Source organism: Maniola hyperantus, chromosome 2 (assembly GCF_902806685.2).
Source record: "Maniola hyperantus chromosome 2, iAphHyp1.2, whole genome shotgun sequence".
Classification (NCBI taxonomy): Eukaryota; Metazoa; Arthropoda; class Insecta; order Lepidoptera; family Nymphalidae; genus Maniola; species Maniola hyperantus.
Window position 1 is genome coordinate 3,900,075 of NC_048537.1, and position 26,554 is coordinate 3,926,628.

At 34.2% G+C, this 26,554-nt stretch overlaps 1 protein-coding gene across 5 annotated transcripts in view; it reads left to right on the forward strand.

The window, feature by feature from the left end:
- The window catches only part of exp (expansion), a 226,619-nt gene that overhangs the window by 66,432 nt on the left and 133,633 nt on the right, over positions 1-26,554 (forward strand). For 2 of the 5 annotated variants that reach the window (XM_069505422.1, XM_069505442.1), the window contains exon 1: positions 15,777-15,948. The exons of 2 other annotated variants lie outside the window; for them this stretch is intronic. In XM_069505422.1, the coding sequence (XP_069361523.1) occupies positions 15,869-15,948 (80 nt within the window). In that variant the 5' untranslated portion in view covers positions 15,777-15,868. Of the gene's footprint in view, positions 1-15,776; positions 15,949-26,554 lie in introns of those variants that run through there. One more of the 5 variants, XM_034979666.2, reaches the window with a different exon arrangement.

Sequence of the window (26,554 nt, forward strand, 5' to 3'; positions counted from 1 at the left end):
AATTATACACAGACTTTCATGTGCACGGTTTTAACAAATAGCAAGTGTCTCTTAACTATGATTGTATAATAATGACTCTATTAAATATAATATAGGTATAACATATATATACAATACACATACTATAACTATACATAAATATATATTACTTTTTACCTTGGTCAAAGAATTAGTTTGGCCATCCAAAGGGGTAATGCTGCCAGCATCTTGGGTACAATGCCTCGCTGCGGTGGTCTCGACGAGGTTTTAGATTTAATTTAATTTATTTTAGTTTTAATTTAATGTTGTTTTTTTTTAGATTTAAGTTTATTAATAGTTTATTTGTTAACCATTGATATGAAATAAAATAAAATAAACTTTTTAATTACACAAAAAGTACTCGTGTATAATTATATATGTAGGTATATATCCATCCTGAAAAAAGTAGTGGTATATATTTATGTAGACGACAATAAGCAAAATATTATAATTTCAGTTCAAGATTTATGTAGCGCAGATTTTACATACATTCTTATTAGATTTGACGTAATATTTAACGCGTGGAGTGGGTTATTCAACCGGAGGAAAGCAGGAGAAATGCGGAGAGATTCGCGTTCCTATGCAGCACGCGCTGTTTATAAGGCGGAACATGTTCATACTATAACTTAAAATATCATTTACACTTTTTTGTGTCATTAGTAAACTACGATAGAAGTTATTAACTCACGATTGTAAAAATATCACTTTTTCTTAGGAAACCATTTGATATTATCACAGACATTTGATATTATAGTTAAAGTTTTTTTAATACAATAAAACTTAAAGCTAGCCTTATCTAATTACTATATAAATCATGACCGCGTGGAATGGTGCCAAGAATACTGGCTGCATTTCCGCGCTGGACAGCCAGGCTGAAGTTAAAGTTCATGTCCTCTTAGAAAATTGGAACGAAAGAAACCATAGGTACAACTTTCTTTTTTAAATGCCTAAATATATGACTAAATCTCTATCTATAAAAATGAATCGCTAAATGTGTTGCTGATCGTAAATCTCGAGAAAAACTGAACCGATTTCGCTAATTCTTTTTTTATAATATTCCTTGAAGTACGGGGATGGTTCTTACGGAGAGAAAAAAATAAAAAGGTGCCTGAAAAAGAATCGACTGTTAGGCGGTGCGAAGTTCGCCGAGGCAGCTAGTTAAAAATAAATTAACTTATAATACAAAATAAATCAATTCACCTATGTTTGTCTATAGGCTTATAACTTCTAAATTTCTTAGTAGATTTCAATGCGATTTTCACTATCATGTAGAATTTTTTTTGAGTCTGGTTCGCGACATCGTAGGGGATTTAAGTTTTTAAAAATCTCGAGGGAACCCTTTGATTTTTCCGGGATAAAAAGCATCCTATGTCTGTTTCCAGGATGCAAGCTATATTTCTGTGTCTTTTGGTAACAGACTGATGCAATTTCATATTTTCGCATAGGAAAGGATAGACATCCGCGCGTAGCCGGGGCGAGTAAGCTAGTCCTATTTAAAATTTAATTTTCTTTAAATAATTATTTTCTAAATAATAGACACTTCCAACCACTTCATTCAGCTAACCACAGACTAAGCGACCTCATGAACTGATGACCGACAAAAAATTGCACAAAGTGTCACCGCCCGTCACGATTCTTTCTAAACTATGGCGGAATCTGCTCTGAGCACGTTTTTGAGAATAACTCTGTAAATTCTTGATTCCTTATTGTACTGTAGATAGTGGTGAAATTGCATAATGTGGTAAAGTGAAAATGGTTTAAACATGACTCTTAAACTTTGTTTCCCCTTAAATAAAAGGGTTACGTAGTTATAGTACGTGACAGGTCAAGATGGCAATCGAGGAGGAAACGCCCCGTGCACCCGCACCCAGTGCAGGGCGAGCGTGGGTGACGTGCGGGTATGCGGGGCATCCCCCACCTCATACCCTGATTGCCATCTCAACCTGTCGCGGACTATACGTAGCCCTATCCTTTGAGATGACCTCACACCGGAAAGCACAGCGTTGAAAGACCGACCACTAGGTGGACGGACGAGATCAAGCTAGTCGCAGGGAATCGCTGGATTCAGGCGGCGCAAGGCCGCGGTGTGTGGAAGTCCCTACAAGAGACCTATGTCCAGCTGTGGACGTCTATCGGTTGATGATGATCGATCGAGATGATGTTTTACCGAACTAAAGTGCCCTCCGCCAAAATATCAGGACTCTGCAATGCAACTGGACCAAAATAGTAGGTATCTACATATATGGAGCTACTACATAGTACTTTAGAATAAAATAACCTTCTCTGACCTAGCTGGAATAATACTGAATTAATGACTGATCCTAAAAATATTGACAAGACCGATGACCTAATATTTAAGTATATCGAGCCGTGGTCAGTTGCCGTGGAATTCACTCTAGGTAAGTATAACACATTTGGACGGCAAAATTAATGATACGGGCCCAGGTAGGTTCAATCACACCGGCCCAGACACACAGTAAGTAGATATAAAAATGCATTTAATAGATTTATTTCAAAATACTTTTTAATGATTGCAATGGTAGGATATGTTTAACAGGAACAATGCATGAAAACTATTTACTCCAGCTAACGTCTGTAGTAAAAAGTCAAATAGAAAAGTAAGTTTTGAAAAATAAATTAAAAATTAACATAATATGATTAATGATATCACAATGAAAATAATAATGTTAATGTGCAAATGTTGGTATCGACTATCGAGTGACAGGCCGCAGGCTTCAGTAAGATACGGTCGGTGAGGTAACCTTGAGCCAAATATAGTTGTACAGTACAGCTACAATTACTAAGGACATTTTAAACTGTTACTCTGATTATTTTCCGTAAGGCTAATCCACAAGCAAATTAATGTTAAGTAAAAAGATTATTTTACGCTTCGTGAAATTCCTTTTCTCGTCTACTATATGTACAAACTTACTATACTCATACCGAATCTACCTATAGTCCGCGACAGGCTGAGATGGTGACCGGGGTATGATTCGGGGGGAACCGGGGAGTCACCCGCGCTTGCCCGCACCGGGTAAGTGCGGGAGCTGTGCGGGTCGGCGGGCGTTCCCTCCCCAAAAGCTACGAGTATCTTGACCTATCGCGTACTATACACAAACCGGCCATAAGGTAGCAACTTTAATTGCTACTAAAAGCGTTCATAATGCATATCTCTGCTTCGTATGAAGGATTTATATTATTTTTAAATTATATACTTACTAAACATTTCAAAGTACGAAATATTTTATTAAACAAGAGTGTTATAAAATCTATCATTTAGAAAATCTGACAATCGTTTCTGTAAAAACTTCGCAAGATTTTCCAATATCCAAATGGATGTCATAAACGTAGATTAGGTATAAGACCGGACTTCAAATGCTACCTTGCGTAACTCCATCTTTTAATTGATCAAAAATAAAAGATATAAAAAATATTTCAAGTTGTTTTTATACACGAGCTGCTTGTTACAAGACCATTAGTCAAAAGTCAGCTGCCGTCATTTCCTGACGCAAGATAAGTAGACGAATAATCTCTCTGAGATGCTTTGTTCGGTCCTGTTAAGCCGATCAAAGATAAGAAAAAATCTATAGCTGTTAACAGATTACTAAATGTAATCAGGAACGAGTAAAAAACTTGATAGAACCGTGTTAAAATTACTGTTAAAGTCGCTTGATAAATATATGTAACGAATGACAAGCATCTCAAGGAGGAGATTTGTGTCAATTATATTAAACTAGATGATGCCCGCGACTTCGTACGCATGGATTTAGGTTTTTAAAAATCCCGAGGGAATTCTTTGATTTTCCGGGATAAAAAGTAGCCGTATGTCCTTCCCCGGGATGAAAGCTAACTCTGTACTAAATTTTATCGAAATCGGTTAAACTGTTAGGCCGTGAAAAGATAGCAGACAGGCAGACAGATAGACATACACACTTTCGCATTTATATTTTTTTTTATTTTTTTTAAAGAATATTAGCCATACTTATTAAATGACTAATATTCCCCTTTCCTCTCCAATTAAGCGTCAGGCTTGTGCTAGGAGTAGGTACGACAATAGTGCAACGGGCGGGATTTGAACCGTCGACCTTTCGGTTTTCAATCCACTCCTATACCGGTTGAGCTATTGAGGCTCAAATTAGTTGTTATTGTTGTCAAATTAGTCATTAGTATAGATAATATGGATTATTTACTGTCCAAGCTTTATGGACTTTTTCAAATAGATAAATAATTTATGATAAAAGTTCCGTGTCTATGCTACAGTTATGAGGTAACAGGATACGAGAGCATAATATCATAGTCACCGGAACCAAACGCCAGTCATGGTTTTCCGTGACCGTATTGGTCCACCATACAAATCGATTGTATGCTATTGTACGAACAGACGATACAGTATTTAGTGACCATTCAAGCTTTTCAATTTGACATTTTGTGCTTTTAATAATGTTTTTACGCTTCACCAAAATCAGTACCCATATTGTAAATGTGAGAGTGTGGTTGTTTGTTGGTTTGCCCTTCAATTACGTCGCAATAGAGCATCGGATTTTGAATGGGTATAGTTAAAGACTGAGAGTGACATAGCCTATTTTTATCCCGGGAAATCAAAGAGTTCCCACAGGATTTTTAAAAATCTAAATTCACCCGTAGCGGGCATCAGCTAATTCTATATAGAGCGAGTGAATCGATATTTCATTACTTAGTTTGACAATAATTATGAGGGATCCAATGAAGCGACACATGCAATTTATTTTTTCTTACTTAAAAGGTGATTAAGAAGCCTTTCGCAAAACTGCGTTAGCGACACGACATGCAAAGCGAATAGGGCGTCCATATTGTTGACTATAAGTCCCGCAACTATTGCGCTGGAACCATGTCTCATTAATATTGAAATGAAGTCATTTTGACGTCAGCCGAAATAAAAATATACCATCAGCTAGAAACTTCAGTCTAGTGCTGACGTCACTAAAATGGCGGCCATGCGCATTAGAAATTTGCGGGACGTATGACAATGAAACCGTGAGACAAATGAAGAGAAGTTTCGTGTTTCATCAATTCCTGCTCAAATACAGATTGTAGTTGAGAAGAAATCGATGCATTGGACAAGAAAATCAGTACTTAGAAGAAGTAATCGAGTACAAGAACTATCAATAATAGTAGGTAGGGCTATTTATAAACATATTAATTTAACATATTATCTTATCTCGAAACTACAGTTAACTCGTATTATCGTAACTTATCTAAAAAGCCATTAAAGATCGTTGACTGGCACAATAAATCATTTTTACCGACGCGACGCGTGACGTGCGAGTAATGGGCGTCAATCTAATAGGAAATGGTTTATATCTGTCTCGCTTAAGGTTCTATCACATTGGAATTTCAATGTAAACATGCCCTAAAAATCATAGATCCGTTAGAGGTGCGCAAGAGGACTTTTTCAGACTGAAAATGCAAATGAGAGCGATTACGCACTCATCCGATCCGAATTGTGAAAATACGGATATAAAAATATCTACAGTACGTGGCCAAAAGTGATGAACATCGATCTTTAGAAGGAGACAGCAGATTTGTAGAGCACTGTCTCTACAAATCTGCGTCATATGGGTATGAGTGACAGAGACAACGCTCTAAAAAGAAGTCTATTTTACGCCAAATTAACAGCGAGCTGTATAATTATTGACATATACGAACGATACGATACGTTTACTTCAATGTGCGACCACATGTGTTATTGTACACTGCGCTTCTGCATGCCATGCAGCAATGTCACACTATGCGACCATGGCGTAAATGAAGCTTTACAGCACAAGCACAATCAGTGCGATATACTTTTTCACATGACTTTTGCATTGATAAAGTATTGGCAATATTACAAAATTGCGAGAAAGCGTTGTCGCATTTTGTTCTTGGGCTGTATAATTTAAACATCAACCAGACGCGACGTATATTTTGCCTTAATAAACATAAGTGAAAGTGAAGGGTTAGTTAGGGTCGGAATGCTCATTTTAAGTTTTCCTTTCCTGGTTTTCGAAATTACACCCACAATCTTCTAGTCCTTGAGTTATAAACCATAGAGAAGCTCATCATATGCACCCAGCATTGTTAACACGTCTCCACATTATTAGGTATACCAAAATTTACTAACATAATTATCTTTAAACTTTGAATTCTAAATTTTGGTTTTTGCTGATAATTTGTTATTTGTGGCAACACCCTACCAGGCACCCTTAAAGTTGTAAAGTTTAAGGGAGTTGCCATGAAAATAAGTGTCTGGCAATGCATGACGTGATTTCTAATACTACTCTGAAGAAAATATATAAAAAAATAGACTTTATACTTTGACGTAAGGTTTTTTACACCTTTATTACCTGTTATCTCCCAAAGCCACCATCTTTCAAACAAACATGCAAACAAAAGTTCCATCCAGTGAAGGGGAAAATACGCAGATAAACTTTCAGCTTTAATACAATAACGAAGGTCTGGCACGCGCTGGCTTTTAGTCCAATAGCAAACTATGGTTTGCTATTGGACTAAAAGCCATGAAGTATGCTTCATTGTTGCATATTTTTGCTCTGGTGCAAAAAAGTTTTTATTCTTTTAATTTATTTGAATAAAAAATATTTCTATTTTCTATTCGGCGGTCAGGTTAGTTTTCGGGACATCAGTGCCTCTTGTTAATGACACCTCTCTGCTTATAGTAGTTCCCGATCGCATGTTTTATAATGATGTTGAATCGAGCGTGATGTTACGGTGAAAGTAATCGATTTGTATGCATACAAATCCGATCATACTGTGGACGGTTATTGGTTATGTTATAATTTATAGATAAGTAATTTAGTTATACGAATGCAATCTATTTTCTTACCGATTGGATACGCTACTACGGGTCGTTGATTTGAAATTATTTATGTTAGGCTATACGTTAATCAGTACGTAGATGTACTTAGCGACTGTTGTACATATGTGACGAAAGTACTAGTATGTAAAGCCTTGGTAAGATACAACAAGGCAGCAACGAGGCAAGATGTTACAATTCACGCTCCTAATGTTTTATAGAAGAGTTATGTATGCACTATCATCACTTAGTCTTTTAAAAGATGAATAAGGGAGTAGGTATATTTTGTATTAACTTTTAATTTATTTTGTTACAGGTAAGTGTCTATTGTAGTTGATGAAATCTGAAAAATAAAAACAATAAGGAGCCATCTTAAACTGCAGAACCTAAGGTTTGATATTTTCGGATTTTGTATCGGTAGGTATGACAAGCATAATATACGAATGCCCTGATTTATACTGATTTATTGTTATATAATTGTAAATCAGATTTAACTACATAATATATGCAAAGCCTAATATCGAAGCATGATTTGCGAAAAAAATTCACCATTGCATTGCATCAGCGACCGGGCCATGTCGTTATTCAAAATCTTTGTTCATAAAAATGTGTAAAGTCACACAGTTGAAAGCTTTTGTACGAAACGACTTACAAATCCATCAATTCTTACATTGTAAAGGGGTACAAAATAATAAATAACAAGCTTACTAAAATTGCCAATGCATCGATGATTAACTATATAACATTCATGGAACATTTTAATGCTTTACAGATAGACTAGATTTAGTCTATAAATAAATAAAAAATGTCATTGCATCTAAGTCTTTTTATTTATTTATAGTATGTATGTATGTATGTATATACTTTATTGCACCACAGAAACACAAATGACAGGTTACAAAAAGAAATCTTAATAAGTAGGTACAAAAAGGCGGTCTTATCGCTAAATAGCGATCTCTTCCAGACAACCTTAACGCTAGGGAAAAAACGAACAAATGGACAATGGGAGGTGGTGTAAAATAAACCTAAATACCAATAGCTAAATAAACTAAACCATATAATAAGAATATAAAATACATATTGTTAATACACTAATACATACAAATAAAGTATAATAGACATACATAAGACTACATAGATATATATACACATATAGATTTAAATAATAAACTATGCCGTTACTGATGATAGCAAAGAGATAGGTAATGATCTTTGACGTCAATTTTAAATTTGTTAAGGGATTCAGCACGATGGATTTGCGAGGGAAGCTCGTTCCATAAACAGATAGCAGTGACCGTGAAGGAATTCTTAAAGTATTTTGTCCGATGTGTAGGTGGCGCTAGAATGATACGGATAGTAGGTACGGATTGTCCTTTATCCATCTGATAACCAAATCAAACGTATATTTTATTAATCATGATACATAAACGAATATTGAGGTGGAAGGTAAGTAGTTAGAGCAAAAAAAATTAATATTACCAATCATTTATTAAGTAAATTAACTTATTGTTATTTCTTTTTTTGAATTTATTGTTACTTCTGTATAGGTATGAAGAAAACCAACAGGGTCATGGACTTTAGTGATAAAATGATGTGATTTTTTGAAAAATTAGGTTGAAAAATTAAAAAGAGCAACCGCCGAGTTTCTTGCTGGTTCTTCTCGGTAGGAACGGCATTCCGAACCAGTGGTAAATTAAAACTACCTGACTATTCATAAGCACTTTTAAAAAGTGTACATGAATAAAAAAACATTCTATTCTATTCTATTCTATTCTATTTGTATTGCGGTAGTTTATGGGGCTAGAATTCATCATCATTTGAAAGAGAAAATTAAAAAAAAAACATGATTTTTATTTATTTTTAACATTAACGTCACGCTACCTTTTTAGTTTGAATAACTTTTACCTAATTGCATTCCTATGGAATACTACTTAAAAGGTGACGTCATAACGCGTCCTCGGTGCGGCTGTGACGTGATGGGCATAAACCATACGAAATAACTGACAGTTCTGCATACAAATCGAGTGAAATTTATATGTGAATATAGTAAGTAAAATTTTGCCCAGAACATTCTGTAATTGTTGTTTTAATTGAGTAATTTAACCACAACCACCTATTTACGATATATTTTAATATGATGGTTTATTCAATAGATTTAAAATAATATATTTCTATTTTTAAAATACACACAGAGCAAATATGGCGAGTGCATTCTTAAAATTTATGCATAAGTAGGAGACTGACACCTCGACCTTTTTTGGTCTGATCTGATGCGTACTACATACTAAATGATTTAAATAAATAAATTAGGTAAATATAAAGAAGTGTTTTATGTAGATTTATAATTAACACTTCACTAACGAGATCCCATCAGGAGGATGACCTAGATGCGTTTATAATTAAAACATTAAAATAAGGTCAATTTATTAAAATCAAATTTATATTCACATAGGAAATATCTGATCGATTGAGTGATGGCTAAATTAATATATTAATTATTATTGTAACATTTGTGTGACGAATATGTTTTTAAAGTTCAAAGGTTAAAAAACTAGAACATCCGGCATAATCTGATATCATATTATATTATTAAAATATATTATATTGCCGTTAATTTGATATAATTATCTATATACATATTTATTTTATTGTTAAATATATAGAATTGATTAATACGCAGGAGGTTATATTGCCGTAATATATAATTTATCTACCTAAACTAATATATAAATGTTTCTACGTAATCTTTAAAAAGAGTGTAATAATAAGTATCTAATATGATACAATACCCGATATTTAAACATAAAAGATATAGTGGCATCATCAATGCCCAAAATAAAAAATAAAAAGATATATGTAGTAATATGTAGTAATAATTCTTATCTTTGTTTAGTTATATACCGAGATTGAAAATATACTATAATATCGTTTGTTATAAAATTATACAGTAAAAGAAATCGAGAATAAAAATACTCATGTCATTTTCATCGACAGTCGACCCACTGGCTTAATTTCTGTGACTATGTTTACAATAAACGATGGCATCGGCGCCACAATTTTAGTACAGAACCCTTTTTTTGCCAATAATATTTTGTCTACAGCCCAGTCCCTAAGTCATCTAAGCTTCAATCATATTATACGTATATATATACATATGTATATACATTAATTTATACATGTGGCTGTTCTGAAATGAGAGAGAAAAACTTTAGATGTCTTTGTGTCTTGTGTCCATAAATTACATTTTCTGGCAAGTCAATCGATAATAAACAACTGGCTGATTAAGATATCGCTGACAATCTTTCAAATTATTGGTATTTATGTTAAGGTAGGTAGATATATAGATATCTCTAGTTGTTTAGTTACTTACAGCAGACCGCGACTTTGAGACTTTTTACTTTTACGTATTTTCGCATAAATATCGATATGTTCAGTATTTAATCTTACTCATGACGTAAATGGCATGTCGTTTCGACGTGCATGTCGGTAACGTGTCGTCGTCGTGATCACTGAATGCCCATTGTGTAGCTAGATCGAACAGATTGCAGTCGCGTGTCGTAGGCACGCGTCAGCTCGCGTTTCTTTTATAAACACCGGTATAAGATATTTTTATCTCAATGCCCACGTATAAATGGAAGTGAATGTTAAAGCCACGGACGTTTAAAAGGTTTTGATTCGTTTTTTACTTCATATCGATTTGAATAGGCGACGTAGAGCCTGAACATCGTTGCGTATGTTAACAATATACTCCTAGCTAGTTTTTTTTTGTTAAATAAATTCGTATTCGCTACTCATATATTTTAGTCAAGATTTAAAAGCAGCTACTGACATCGAAATATCTTATTCAAAGTGACTGCAAAAAGTATCAGCCCTTGAAAATTATTCTTATAAAGGAGACTTCAGATTACAATACTAACGCCGCCGCGTGGCTTGGATCGCTGGCTTTACATGCTACAAAGGAGCCACTGGTTTTTTCACGATCATAAATAAATGTTTTCCTCCTTTTTAGCTTAAATAAAAAACCAGCCAAGTGCGAGTCAGGCTCGCGCAACGAGGGTTCCGTACAAAAGTCCTATTTTTTCAACATTTTGCACGATAATTCAAAAACTATGATGCTTAAAAATAAATAAAAATCTGGTTTAGAATCCACAGATAAAGCCCTTTCATATGATACATCACTTGATATAGTTATCTTACTTCAAATATTGAAAATACTAATTTTAGTTCATAACCACAACTTAATTTTTTTGTGTGATTTAACCACAAATTCACGGTTTTCAGATTTTTCCCCTAAAGTCTGCTATAAGACCTACCTGCCTGCTAAATTTCATGATTCTAGGTCAACGGGAAGTACCCTGTAGTTTTCTTGACAGACCGACCGACAGACAGACAGACAGACAGACAGGCAGATAGACAGGCAGACAACAAAATGATCCTATAAGGGTTCCGTTTTTTCTTTTGAGGTACGGAACCCTAATAAAACCAAGAGAAACATCATTTATTTCATCAAATATTTTAATTCATAAAAATAAGTAACAAAAAAAGCGAATAGATAGATAATTAAAAGGACACTTAATTACATTTGTGTTTGCGTGATCAATTCAGATACGATCGATCTACCCACTTTCTCTGATACAAAACAATTAACACTGAATTAAGACTGATCGACTGATTTAGTCGATCATTTAACCTAGAGCAAAGAATAAATAGTTCACAGAAGCTAGTATTTCTATCCACTTTTTGTTAATCACTCACTATGCCTAACACAATAAATAATGTAGGTAAGTAATTAACTCTGAATGACATCAACTATTTTTAATGGAACTTTAAAGAATACATTTATTCTTTAATGTCTTTATTTATTCATTTTATCAAGGCAAATAATTATTATTTGCTCTACATTAGATTTTTCATTCTACAGCAAATAACAAATAGATAACTTTGTTTTGTATTCTATTTCTATAGATACTTGATTAATTAATTGTGGCCAGTTTTTATACTAACGCAGATACCAAATATCAAACTTATGTTTACTAATTATTAGAAAAAAGAATAAATAAGCATATATTACTACAGATGTTTAAACAGTATTTTCATTATTAGGTAATTCTACACTTTAGTCAATTAAAAGTAACTTATTAGCTAACACAATGATTACAACGTAGTTAAACAGCTTTGAATAGACAAAGACTAAGATATTTTTTTATTCAAATATCACTACTAAGTAATTTCTTATTTACAAATGCGATTGTCTTTGTTGATTTGTCCTTCAATCACGTTACAATCGAGCAACGGATTGACGTGATTTTTTGCATAGATAGTTAAGGACGTGAAGAGTGACTTAGGATAATTTTTTATTCCGAGGAATCGAAGAGAATTCACACAGGGTTTTTAAAAACCTACAATATCTACGCGGACGAAATCACGGGCATCATCTAGTTAAGAATACACAAAGATCTTATGTTCATCTTAAAAACAAGTTTTGTTTTTGTTGATTGGCAAAATATGTAATTAAGTTCGAAGAGTAGGTCATTTCAAATTAGCTTACCTGGATCCAACCAAGGCGAACGACCTCAGAGCTAATCAGGGATGAATATTATAATCACGATCTGTGGTCGTTACATATTATTCACCTACCACGTAAGATTAGTTTGCTAATGATGAGTATTAACAGAAAATTAACAATTAACAGAAAAAAATGAAAATTAGCAGCTGATTAGAATATAATAAAATTTAATCATCTGATCAACTACCTACCTAACAGCCGTACTCAGAGTCGCTTAATCGTTACTTAAGTTTAGTTAAAACGAGACCGAGCTATATCTCTCACATAAATCTGTCTCGTTTTAACTAAACCTTAAGTAATGATTAGCGACTCTACTAAGTACGGCGGTAAGTCTAAGAAAGAACAAATCAACAAAAAAAATCTTAATCTTAATACCTTTACAATTGCATGTGATACATTAAAAAAAAATGCGTTCGTTTTTCCTAGGTGTAGGTTTTCCGATATGGTTGTCGAAGAGGGAGACTGTTCTACACTTTACTTGGTTTTTACTCTTTTTAACTATTGGATTGAAATATAGTGCGCTATAAAAAGATTTTGTGCTGAGGTGTGATGTTAGTAGGTAAAATATTTAAAAAGTGACAATAAATATTAAAAGCTAATCGGAAAATAAAACAATACTAAATTATTTTCAATACCTTCGCGTCTGAGCTTCCTGGTCAGCGAACAATAAATGCATCGAGACGCATTACATCACCTATTTATATGTTGTGGTCTACAAATTAATTAAAATGCTATTTCCAACCCTACAACAATTACACAATTTTCCCATGCTACTAATGCAACAAGTCATCTATTGTAACCGGGTATACGATTAATAAAAGAGCACACCATATTTATTATAGCTCTTAAAAGTGTGGAGTTAAAGTCTATTTTATTAATAGCATAATACAGCTCATCTGTTGTGAACTGAGCATGTAGACACGTGTCATAGCTAACATAGTTCTTAGTTCCCGTCGTAAATAACTGTGAAAACAGTCATCATTTTGTTCTATTAGTCAACTCTGTACAGTCCCTTGAGACTTCAATGCAGTTTTTTTCACATGCTGTACTGATTGGAATCTTGTTACGAGCACGTCATTTTTATGTTCAGTCGACAAACTCACCCATTTAACCCATTTAAATATAACTATCAGGTGTATGAGATTTCCGTAGTTTTGGTTATACACGAAAACAAGGATCTAAGCTCACAATCCGGGTTGGATATTTAAATAATAATAAAATAACCAAACCAAATAAACCAAAAGTGTTTTATTTTTCTTAATGGTAACTGCTTGTGACACCTACAACTGGCCTTAATTTATTCCAAGCTTTCGTAGTTCTACAGAAAAGTTAACGTGACTGATCCGGATTCTCATAAAGTTATTAAAAAACTTCGCGAGACTTCCCTTGTTTTCTTTTTCGATTTTTGTTCCTACAAGTTAGGAAATAAAATTAACATTACCTAAGTAAAATAGGGGTTTGTAAATTTGTGTAGTCCACGCGGAATAAACTAGTTATAACTAAGTATGGCGGTAGTGAAACAGGAAACCTGGCGCTAGTATCTGTAATTTAATCACTCAGATCAATTATTCTTAATTAATATAAGTTTAATCAATACTTTGTATTTTGTAAAGCAAACCAATCATAAGGATTTATGTCATGGTACAAAAATTCAAAACAGTTACTTCGGTAGTGTCTGTGTAAGTGCGAAATATGTTCTATACCACACTTTATATTCGAGGGGCGTGCTGTAACGGTGATACTAAACAGGACCGTTGGTATCATTCCTAATGGTGGTTATATAATAATTTTAATGTGAACGAACTGGCTGTATTATCTACTATTAGAATATATTACTATAACTAACCAGTAACTAAAAATATAAATTTTTATTTTTAGCGTTTAAACTGTCGTGACTGATTTTACTTCAGTTTTTTGACTCCATGATCTCTTTGATCTTATATAATTATATATATATATTTTTTAAAGATCATAAATATTTATTTAATATAAGGTATTTTTTTATATATAGTATATACATACAGAAAAAACTAAAAAAAACTTATCACTAAAAATTTTATATTTACAAAAATATACGCCATCCAAATGGTCATTTATGGGCATTGTGCCCAAAACACTGGCGAATTATGGAATCTTATAATTATTTATATGAATTTACATATTTGTTTGTGGTATTTGTTATAGAAAAAGACTAGTTTATACATTTGAATAACAATAGTAAATAATTTTGCTAACATAAGTATCTACCTTATTTGATTGAAAGGTGCGTTGTCTCACCTAAGTTTAGAATATCTAGTATGTATCTTAGACAGTGTGATGAACTATGACCTAGTCCTGAACCCATCCCAATCTGAAAGAAGACTGTACTCTTGCGGAGTAATAGGTGATGGGTTGAGATGAGGATGACGACTTCATCTTCGACTTATATTTCATCAATTAATTATTATTACTAAGGTTCTATCTAATTGTTTTCAAATGTGCACATACAAAAGCGCCGCATGTAATGTTATCTGTACGTGCATCGCAAAAATTTGTATATCTGTATGTCTAAGCAGACTTCCTAGTTCACAATTAACGCAACTACTCAAATAAACAGTAACAGAAGTTGCGCAATTCTTTATTTATAAAATGTCTATAAAAAAGTTCGCGGTCAAGCTTTTGAAAATATCGTTCATTTTCGGTTGATAGGATTTATTTTCGCAAGGTCAATTTAGTAGTGTCATTTTATACTTTGTTGTTGTATTATTGCTAAACGCAAATCTCCAAATGGCCTTAAAATGAAAGATTTAGATTTTGGATAGTGCCATTTTTGTTTTCAATGTGCGATTGGATCTCTTAGAACCTGTGCATCTATGTTTGCCATATAGCTATAATATGCTATCTCTTGGATCCCTAACTATTTGTCTTGGATCTTAAGTTAAATTTTTGTAGATACTCTAACTAATTTTCTTACACATTTAAGATTAAAATTTATTCTTATTAAAAGCTCTCTAGGTACCGTTTTCCTCGACATTCTGAAATAGCTTTAACCTTGTTTATGGTAATATTTTTTTAAATTAATTAATGAAACCATTGTGTAACGTTTACCCAAATGCGTTTGATAACATCAAAGAATTTTTTCACTTTCGTGATTTCAAATCGGCTCGTCTACGAAAATTTACTTTATGAGCATTCACAAATTTCAACAATCGTTTCGTCAATGCAAGCATGAATGCACCTTTCTCTTTCCCTCATATCAGTTTGCTCGTCGGCTAGAGCGGGATTTCCCAACATTGTAACAATGTACTTGGATCTAATGACTGGATATAAGGCTAAAACTAACTTGAAATTTTTATGTTAATAAGATTGCGATGTGCTGTTCTAATTAGTTTCATTAGTTAAGTGTGGTCGCGCGTTGTGTGTGGTCGTGTGTGGTGTTGTTTTGTTGTTTGTTGCAATTGTTGTTTGTTGTAAACATGGATTTGCGGAATCACAAGCTGTTCCGGCTGAGGAATAAGACGAATCTGTCTCGATCGTCGTCGATATCTACGCCGAGGTATGTGAGGGAGAAAGTTTGGTTTTCGCGAGTGTATTCACGGTTCACGAATTTTATATAAGGCTTTAGGTTCTTAGTGTGTTTTCTAAGACTTTGGTGGGGGGTTAATTGTAAGAGGCAAGGACGTCTGAACAAGAGTGGCGTGTTCAAACTTCGAATCATTTGAATCGACTTTTGCGGCTGCAAGAATTTTGCTATTATTAGGGGTCAGTATATTACCGCTTTAGTAGAGTATACCTACATTGTATACGGTGAAAGGGTGAAAGTAACAGGAAAATTAGTTTAGTTAGTTGTTTAAATTGGGTATTTGACTCCAATTTTTTATTACTTTATTATAAACTAGGATAAAAATAATGACGTAAACTAAAAAAACTAATTAAATCGATCAAATGACAAAAAAGTTATAAGCATTTAAATATTTGTGATTAGACAGAGATAGCGATATAACATTTTGACGTCACACCTTACTAATGCCATAGTAGCCTCGTGCGCTTTCATACAAATTTTCGTTTTGCGAGAAAGGGATAGAAGACCCTCCCACTCCAAAATTAAAATGCCTGTAACTTTGTAAATCTTTGTTGGATTTTAATATTTTTTTCCGCGTACGTCACTATTTTTATCCTAGTTTGTAATAAAGTAATAATATTTATCAAATTCAAAAGTAGGAAAATACCCAATTATCCAATCCAAATATTTAGAAACTTCACAACATGAATCCTAATATTATAATATTATAAATGGCGTATAAATGTGAAGGTTTGGAAGTTTGTTATTCCTTGACGCAACAATGATAAAACCAATTTGGCTGAACCATTTTGGAAAGAAGATAGCTTATATCTGAATTAATACATAGACTACTCTTCATCCCGGAAGATCAAAGAGTTTCCGTATGATTTCGAAAATCCTATATCCACACGGATAAAGTCGTGGGCATCATCCAATAACACTATAAAAGTAACTACTTAATTAGGTACTTAATAAAAAAAAAAAAAAAAAAAATATTTATTCGTATAAACTTTTACAAGTACTTACGAATAGTCGGATGCATCTACCACTGGTTCGGAATGCCTTTCCTACCGAGATGAATAGTACTTGATGAAACTAAGTATTAGTGTTTAGTTTCATCAGTTATAGTGTTATTATTAGTTACGTATTAAAAAAGATATATATTTAAATAATTTATGATTTGTGCATTACTTATTCCAATAAAATATCTATTCAACAAATATCAAAGATCACGTTTATCAGTAACTAGCTGATGCCCGCGACTTCGTACGCGTGGATTTAGGTTTTTAAAAATTCTGTGGGAACTCTTAAATTTTCCGGGATAAAAAGTAGCCTATGTCCTTCCCCGGGTTGCAAGCTACCTCTGTACCAAATTTCGTCAAAATCGGTTGAACGGTTGAGCCGTGAAAAGCTAGCAGACAGACAGACAGACACACTTTCGCATTTATAATATTAGTATGGATGGATTTATGCAAATACTTTTTCTTTCCTCACGTAATGAGGGTAACGTGATTACCGCACATGGGTTATTACAATAAATTATAATAATAATATACATAATACCCATACCGATTTATCAATAAGATGGGATGATTAGAACATCCTTGCTATACCAACTTACTTATAATGCGAGGTAGCGGAAATATGTATTTTACTGTAACTATTAAAGTACTTAGCATATTTTATTAGACATCAGGAATATATAAGTCACGCAAATTGCTAATGGCCGCCATTTTAGTGACGTCAGCACTAGACTGAAGTTTCGTGCTGATGGTATATTTTTATTTCGGCTGACGACAAAATGACAACGCAATAGCAATTTGGGGGACTTATACTCATGGCGCACATCCAACAAAACTTTTAATATGAAAAACGTATTAAATTAAGAAGAAGCATTACCCCCAAATCCAGACATGGTGCTACGATGGACGCTACGCCGCACCGTTCTGTAGAACACATTTTAAGGGTCTACAGCTACGCCAAACGAATGACCGATTTTTACTTAAACTAACACGATTCAAATGAACCCTAAACACAATTTACTCTACCATCACGGCTTGCCTTCGTTTTTTTTTTATTTTTTATTTTTTTTATTTATTTCCACACAAAAAGAAAAAAAACTCTTACAATATTGGTTTCTTCGTGCTCGTAAGCACTTGGCGGCTTGTCTGAGCACTGCACATTCCTCTGTAGATAATATTTAGTCTAATATTCTAGGTAGGTATGTGTAACTATTATGTGTAACAATTTTTTTTTAAATGAAAAATTGACCCTGGTCATCTGACAGACATCGTAAAATCTTACGTATCCACTTTGCAGTTGGTCAATGATTTTGGTTTTACAAATAACAATGCTAAGAAATACTTGCAACAACCGGAACTTCTATGATAATAATATGAGAAGATGTTACGAAAGATAAAACCTTTACTTATGTTTTTGCGACGTTGGAGAGAGATTCGGACATGATTCGGATGATTTATTAATAACACACTCGCAAAACACAAAAATCAATTGTCAAAGTCAAGCTAGATAGTAATATGAGTCCACCTAGGAGCGTGAGCTTATAACTTTTTATAATACATCGTTCATCGTCTACTTTAACCATTTTTGACAAGTAAAACGGCCTTGATAGTAATTTGGCAAGCTAATCAGCAAGCACAAAAACTCTGACATCATTTTGAAAAGCTCTTTGTTTTGTTTCTAGAGCTCTTATTTTTTTTTCTGGTTTTGTATACAATAAAGTTTTCTATCTACTTATCTATCATCATCCTGAGGAAAAAGTTTTAGAAACCTAACAGCCGTACTCAGAGCCGCTAATCGTTACTTAAGATTGAGTTAAAATGAGACAGATTTATGTGAGAGATATAGCTCTGTCTCGTTTTAACTAAATTTAAGTAACGATTAAGCGACTCTGAGTACGGCTGTAAGACTTAAAAATACTAAGACTTTGAGCAACCTCGCTAAAGCGTAAATCTCTCAATATTGTGCGTACTTTTGGAGAGGGTTCCGTACGATGAATGTGTACCTAACACATTCATCGTACGGAACCCTCTCCACGCGAGTTCAACTTGCACATGTCTGGTTTTTAAGTCAAGCGTATAGTATTGCGCAAGTCAAAGGTAAACATTAGCATCGTTAATGAACTAAAAACCAGAACAACACTCAAATTGCACTTTTAAGACATTACCTACTTACTTTGGGTGAAAGTCATTGACCGATATTACACTGAATTAATTCGGATTATATTTCGTAAGTTGGTGCCGATTATACAACGGTGTGTAATTTTTCACAATTATTATAAATTATAAAATAAAACGGTATTTAAAAATATGTATTACGAAAATATCCACGATTATGATTTTGAAAAAATCTTCGTGATAAAATGTAGTAAAATAGTTGTTCTCTTAAAGGCATAACGCGTACAGACAGAGTGGACTCGACCCGAGTCTTTTTGATAAAAAATAAACTCAGCTTTAAGTACTTAGCTAAACGATGAAATTATGTCAAAACTAGTTTATGCGAATTCGTCCCCGAGACTACACAAAATTCGAACCCCTATTTTACACCTTTAGGGGTTGAATTTTCAAAAATCCCTTTTTAGCTGATGTCTACGTCATAATAGTTATCTGCATGCCAAATTTTAGCCCGATCCGTCCAGTATTTTGAATTGTGCGTTGATAGATCAGTCAGTCAGTCAGTCAGTCACTTTTCTTTATATGTTTAGATTCAGATAAATAAAGCATAAAAACAAAAGTTTGAGTTGTTGTTACGACGCAATAAAGTGCTATTCGGCTCCTACAGCGCCACGCCTCTCTTTCTATCACCTATACCGTAGTACTATTATATATTCTGTGCCTATACTCTTATCTCTCTCTCTCTCTGTCTCTCTCTCTCTGTCTCTCTCTCTCTCTCTCTCTCTCTCTCTCTCTCTCTCTTTCTCGTAAGAGATAATATTTACGCGAGTGCCGTCGAAGGGGCACGCCGCTGTAGGTAAATTGCTCGGGTCACATGATCAAGTCGTTATTAAAAAAGTATAAGTACCTTTGCTTTACAAGTTACAACACATGCAATAATATGTATTATTATGTGAGATACAATAACAATAGCCTAGATTGATAAGCAAAATCAGACTTATGTGCTTACCTTGAGCACAATTTTCTCACGACCATACACGTAAAAATATTTCAGACCACAGCAGTTAATGCCTTTTTTGGCAGATGCCACTTGCAGTCTTAATATAGACCTGAACTATAACAGTCTATTTTAGACTCTTTGACATTGTAATAAAATTCATATTAAAGATACAATAAAATTGCTTTAGAAATGAATTCAAAATTCATTGAGAATCAGTTCATGTGCTAGATATTTGTCTTGGTTGGTTGCGAACTTGACACTTTGACAACCGTAAAGAAGTACCTACTTTTTAGCATGATTTTAGGCTATTTATAGGATATTTATGATTTTGCTAACTTGTCGGTTACTTAACTATTTGTCATGCAGTCGTCTTCTAAAAGAGATTGTTATGAAAGTTCTAAAGCCCAATAGCGCAACCGGTAAAGGAGTGGACTGAAAATCGAAAGTTCGACGACGGTTCAAACCCCGCCCGTTGCACTATTGTCGTGCCTACTCCTAGCACAAGCCTGACGCTTAGTTGGAGAGGAAAGGGGAATATTAGTCATTTAACATGGCTAATATTCTTTAAAAAAAAAGAAAACAAGAAAAAAGAAAACGAAAAACAATTAATTGCGCTGCATGGTATCCACTTTAAAAGCCTACTAGTAACGCTAATAATATTTCGTTATTACAGGAATTTTTATAATATAGGTAGTCTTATTCATTAGCTCTTGTTGATATTATCATCATCAACCCATCGCTGGGTCACTACTGAGCATGGGTCTCTCCGAATGAATCCTCTCTCTCCCCTCAGAATGAGAAATTTTTGGCCTAATTCACTACGCGCGCGCTGGCCATGTGCAGATTGGCAGACTTCACACAACTTTGAGAACATTATAATAAGTATTATGAAGAACTCTCAGGCATCCAGGTTTCCTCTTGATGTTTTCATTTATATGTAACACTAGTGTATGCTCGCGACCTCGTTCGCGTGGACTACATAAATTTCAAACCCCCATTTAACCCACTTAGGGGTGGAATTCCGAAAAATCCTTTCTAAGTTTTTTTAAAATTTTTGTATGTTGATATAATAATAAATAAATAAACTGTATCAACCTTCTCTTTACAAAGAACACACCCTCCTTTCATGGTTCCAGGATCAGTGGTTTAGGCTATGCGTTGATATATAAGTCAGTCAGTCAGGACTTCGAATTTTATACATACAGATTATAAAGTGATATTATTTAATTTTTAAACACACATGACTCCGAAAAGTTAGAGGTGCGTAACCGGAATCGAACCCTAGAATCCCCGACCAGGAGTTCCACGTCTTGACCACTAGGCTGTTACCACTTATCTTTAACTTATCTGTTTTTAATTTAAGAAAAATAAACACTCTTAACTTTTAGATTGCAATTTGAACATCAATTATTTAATAGAGCTTAGCTTTAACGGATATACAATAAGTAAGTTATTACATATTGCCGTACATTAATATCCTGTTACCTATTAGGCAGTAATAGGTAACTATTTTTGGTGTTAGAGGAAATAAATTAAATTGTTGTACATATTTTCTGTTAATGTTTTTAACACTCGGGTGAGAAAAAGTGTGCCTTGACTTCGATTTAAAGTTAATTTTATATAAACTGTTTGGGAGCGGATTCCTTTTAACTGTGTGTACCTACTTATTAACTTATTGCTATATAAGTACTTGTTCTTAATTAAAGGTCGTTTTCTTTTGAATTGATCGATGATTGCCCAAACTCAAGCACATAATATAGGTAGTACGTGACAGTCAAGATAGCAATCAGTGGGGACGGCGCACACCCGCACAGCCCCCGCGCTAACCCGATGCATGATAGCCAGTGGCGTAGCTACCTAAGGGCTAGGCAGGGCAGTGCTCCGGGGCTCTAAAGCTCTGGGGGCCCTCGAATCCTTACCAGAAATTCTTGATCGAACTAAAGTTTTGAAAATTTCTCCCATTTTCAAAATAAATATTATAATTCGAAAGTTACTAGGGAATTCCCCTAAATTCTTTCTGTGAATGTATTTGTATATTTAATATTTTTACTTGATAAAACCTAACCAGTTTAGATAGCAGTGGGGCCCATTTTTGATTTGCCCCAGGGCCCTTGGTTACCTAGCTACGCCACTGGTGATAGCGCGGGTGATTTGCGGGTGTGCGGGGCGTCCCCCCACCTCATTACCCCTATTGCATAAGAAGCATAGACGTCAAAAGATTATTATTTTGTTTCAATTAAATAAGTATATAGCTTGGCGCCATAAAACATTTCGATTCAGCAATAATAAAATATAAAATGATTAGGTACCTATCTGACAAAAGGTTACTCGAATTCAAAACAATATGTTGAAATTTTTTGTTGTTCGCAGTACTTGATCAAATCATGCAGGAAAATCCTACTGCTTATTATTTTGGAAACGTACTGCTTAAAAACGAAGACTAACGTTGTAAAAAACAAACTTGTTAAACAAATAAATGTTCTATTTGACCTAATAGGTCATGATTAGCCTTAACAAATGTTATCTGAGGAGTAATCAGCAAATTAAATTATGAGATTTTTTTGCCTAACTTGTAATTCCTTACGCAGCTCTTTAGGTACCTAGATATAATGTTAGTCTTTGATGTTAAATACTGAGTATCACTTAACACACGGGATTTTCGAAAATCTAAATCTATACGTACAAAGTCGACTAAGTGAAATATAAATGGACGAGTAAATGAGTTGCATCATCACTTGACAGCAGGTCTGATTGCAGCCAAGCAACAGCATATAGTTTTTTTTTAAATGCATCGTTCTCTCAAAACAGGGAAAATACCATTGAAAAATATATTATCGTTAAAAAAAGAAAAAGCGTTTTTATCTTCTAAGCGCATCAAAAAAGTCAGACTGACCCACATGGAGGTCATAACCGGCTACCTGTTATCACGAAGTGCAAAGAATTCCAAATCAGTGGGAGAAGTCGCAAACCACGAAATGTCACCTGATTGTAACGGCTGATAGCATAACGCAAGAGTTTATAGCGGTTTGCGTCGACTCCACAGTCCTCCATATTGAGATAGACCATAGAGCAACAGATCTCATACACGAGGCGTTATGACCTTTATATCCTACGCACTAGATGGATCACTCCAAACAAAAATCGTCTTTCATGAAGCTGTGAAAATTACATATTATATGACACTAGCTATCAAGTTATAAGCAAAAGCGAGCCTGCAATTTTTTTTGCTTAGAATAACTCATCTAGTGCGTAGTACATAGAATAGTTATACCAACCGGCAGCTAATGTCAACAATTTTTTTATGAATTATTTTGTTTTATAGTAAAATAGTCGTTCAGATATTATGTAAGTGCTAAGACCGCAAAACTGGCTCAAAAATTTATCATGCCACAGAGTCTGCCAGAGAGTTTTACTCCTCTAGTAATATGACAACTCTTGCCACAGCACAGTACATCGTTATTCACTTCGAGAGGTTAATTCGTGGATAAATAAACAATGTATCAGATAATAAACATATTTTCCTTATATGTATTGTTGAATTTTTATACGATAACACAGTAGCTTTTACATTTAAACAACAGTAAGCCTTTCTTTTACATATATTATAACACACAGACATACACACGCCTCTTTTTTAACTGCATATAATATTTTAGAGAAATTTTGTTTTATACCAAACATAAGACGCACGACTATGATATTATGTTATTGGTTTGTAAGCAAAAGATTCTAGATAAAATTCTAAACATTTAAAAAGTACTTTTGATAAATTTAAATGTTTCATTTACTTAAGTACCAAGCACAACTTTCGTGTTTCAACCAAGTTACAAATGAAGAAATTCGTTCAGTTTTATTTCCAACATTGAACTAAATTACTACCTATACAATGGCTATTTCAAACAAAAAACGTGTTTTATAAATCTGTGAAAATAATTAGTACCTAAGTATGACAAACAAACAAACAAACAAAATAAATTTAAAGAACTTACAACTCCTAAAACTTGTCCAAAACATAGGTTAAAACATCACAACTAACTTTCTGACATTGTCCGTTTATGTCTTGAACTGTGGCCAACTGATAACCAGTCTAGATTTCCTTGAAAGCCTAGCCCGTTACAGTAAGCGTTGCTTGCCAATTGGCCTTGGAACTGCAGATAACTAGAATTACTATAAAGTTTACTAAAAAACTTTATATGCATGCCACATGCAATTGTGCTGTGGAATCTATTTATTGACATTAAAAAAACACTTTTCAAGTACATTATATTTTAGACTCTCACATCGACACAGATAGGTTAGGTTTGCACATTGTACGCGACAGGTCGAGATGGCAATCGGGGAGGGAAGGCCCCGCACACCCGCACAGCGAGCGAGGCGAGCGTGGGTGACATGCAGGTGTGTTGGGCGTCCCCCCGACTCATACCCCGATTGCCATCTCGGCCTGTCGCGGACTATACCCTACTATCTCTAAACCATCTGTAAATTAAACTTCATTAATAAACTATCAAAAGAACACTTTAAAGGCACATGCACGACTATATTTTATAAATGTAGAGCACAATCTGCTATAGTTATGCTATAATTGTGTGCTCTAGAACTGTAGAACAATCGGATTTAGGATGATGGTCAAACATGTGAGAAATAAAATTTGCGCAGACAAAGCAGCGGCTAAAATTTCGTAAACAAAGGTCAAAAAGAAGACACGATCGGAGATTATAGTAAACCGTTTTCGGCCAGACAGCTTTGATCTCGTCCCCCAACTTCGGGTTATCGCCTACACGTATGGTTAGACAAGTTTTGGCGGATTTTTATACACCTACTCAGTATAACTAAATTTGAACTAGTTCTAATTTTACTGGTTTCATTGCGGTTTTAATTTAACTCATTTTTAGAGGTTTTAAAACGGGCTGTACGTAATTGTAAGTTGGTGTACGGTTTAGCATGAATTTTCAACTATATTTGATGCCAAAATGTTTCCATAATGTTCAGGCTATAGTCAGCCAGCGTGACTGACTATGGCCTGAATCTTTTTCATTCTGAGAGGACCCCCAACAACCAACAATTCCAATTTCCAAGCTATTGAATAAGAATAATAGGTACTAGTAGGTCCAGTACGCGGCAGAAAATATTGTACATCGAGACCTTTAGAAAGAGATAGTGGTTTCGTAGAGCGTTGAACACGACAAAACGTTACATAGTTCTACAAAGCCGAAATCTCATTCTAAAGGTCGATGTACAATATTTCTTGTCGGCTACTGTACCTAAGTTGTAATCTAAATATATAGTAACGTAAAATTTTACAATGACACCACAATATTTAGCAGTGGACAGTGGTAGAGTCAAGTCTGTGTAAAATAAAACCTTGAAGTTTTTGTACGCTATCCACCAAAAATACACCCAAAAGTTTTTGTTAGACTGAAGTTATAGGATAATCGAACCGAACTACGCCTATTTTATGGCCGTTATTATTCATATAAGACCTATAAACCTTAATTTTGTTGGAATCTTTATACTTACGTCTAGAAAATAAAAATAAAACTTTGACGAAGACGAGAATCGATTTCGACACGACCACTTCAGTCTTAATGATTTATACCTTACTAGCGAACCGCCCCGGCTTCGCATATGGGTGCAATGTAGATATTAATGAGTTTATCCTACTTTTTCTCTACATCATCTAATAGCTTGGCAACGCTGCCAAAACAAAGCCTGGCATTAGTCCTATTTTTCTATGACTTTATGTCACCATAGCCTAAGTAATATTTGACGTATCTTCAAACCCTCACTCTAGCTCAGTCTGTTGGCATTTCTGGTCCCAGTTATTTTCTGGCTGCATGTAGCCCTATTTTTCTATGACTTTATGTCACCATAGCCTAAGTTATATTTGACATATCGTCAAACCCTCATCCTAGTTTACTCTGTTGGCATTTTGGGTCCCGGCTAATTTCTGGCTGCAATACGATGATCAAGTATAGTCATGGTCAAGAATAAACGTGTTATTAATAAAAACTCCACATTAATTTTTCTGCTGGGCTGTATAATAATTAAATTAATCTGATCGGTTTAGAAGACGCACCCAAAATTAATAAAAACGATACAAACGATTAGACCGTGTATTCTTCAAGGCCGCATAAAATGTGCGAATGTGCTAAGTGTAGTATAAATAAAAAAACCGGCCAAGTGCGAGTCAGGCTCGCGCAACGAGGGTTCCGTATTACACTCGTATTTTTTCGACATTTTGCACGATAATTCAAAAACTATGATGCATAAAAATAAATAAAAATCTGTTTTAGAATGCACAAGTGAAGCTCTTTCATATGATACCCCACTTGATATAGTTATCTTACTTCAAAATTGAAAATACTAATTATTAGTTCATGACCACAATTTAACTTTTTTTGTGTGATATAACCACAAATTCACGGTTTTCAGATTTTTACTCAGTCAGTGTTTGGTTTTCATTTGA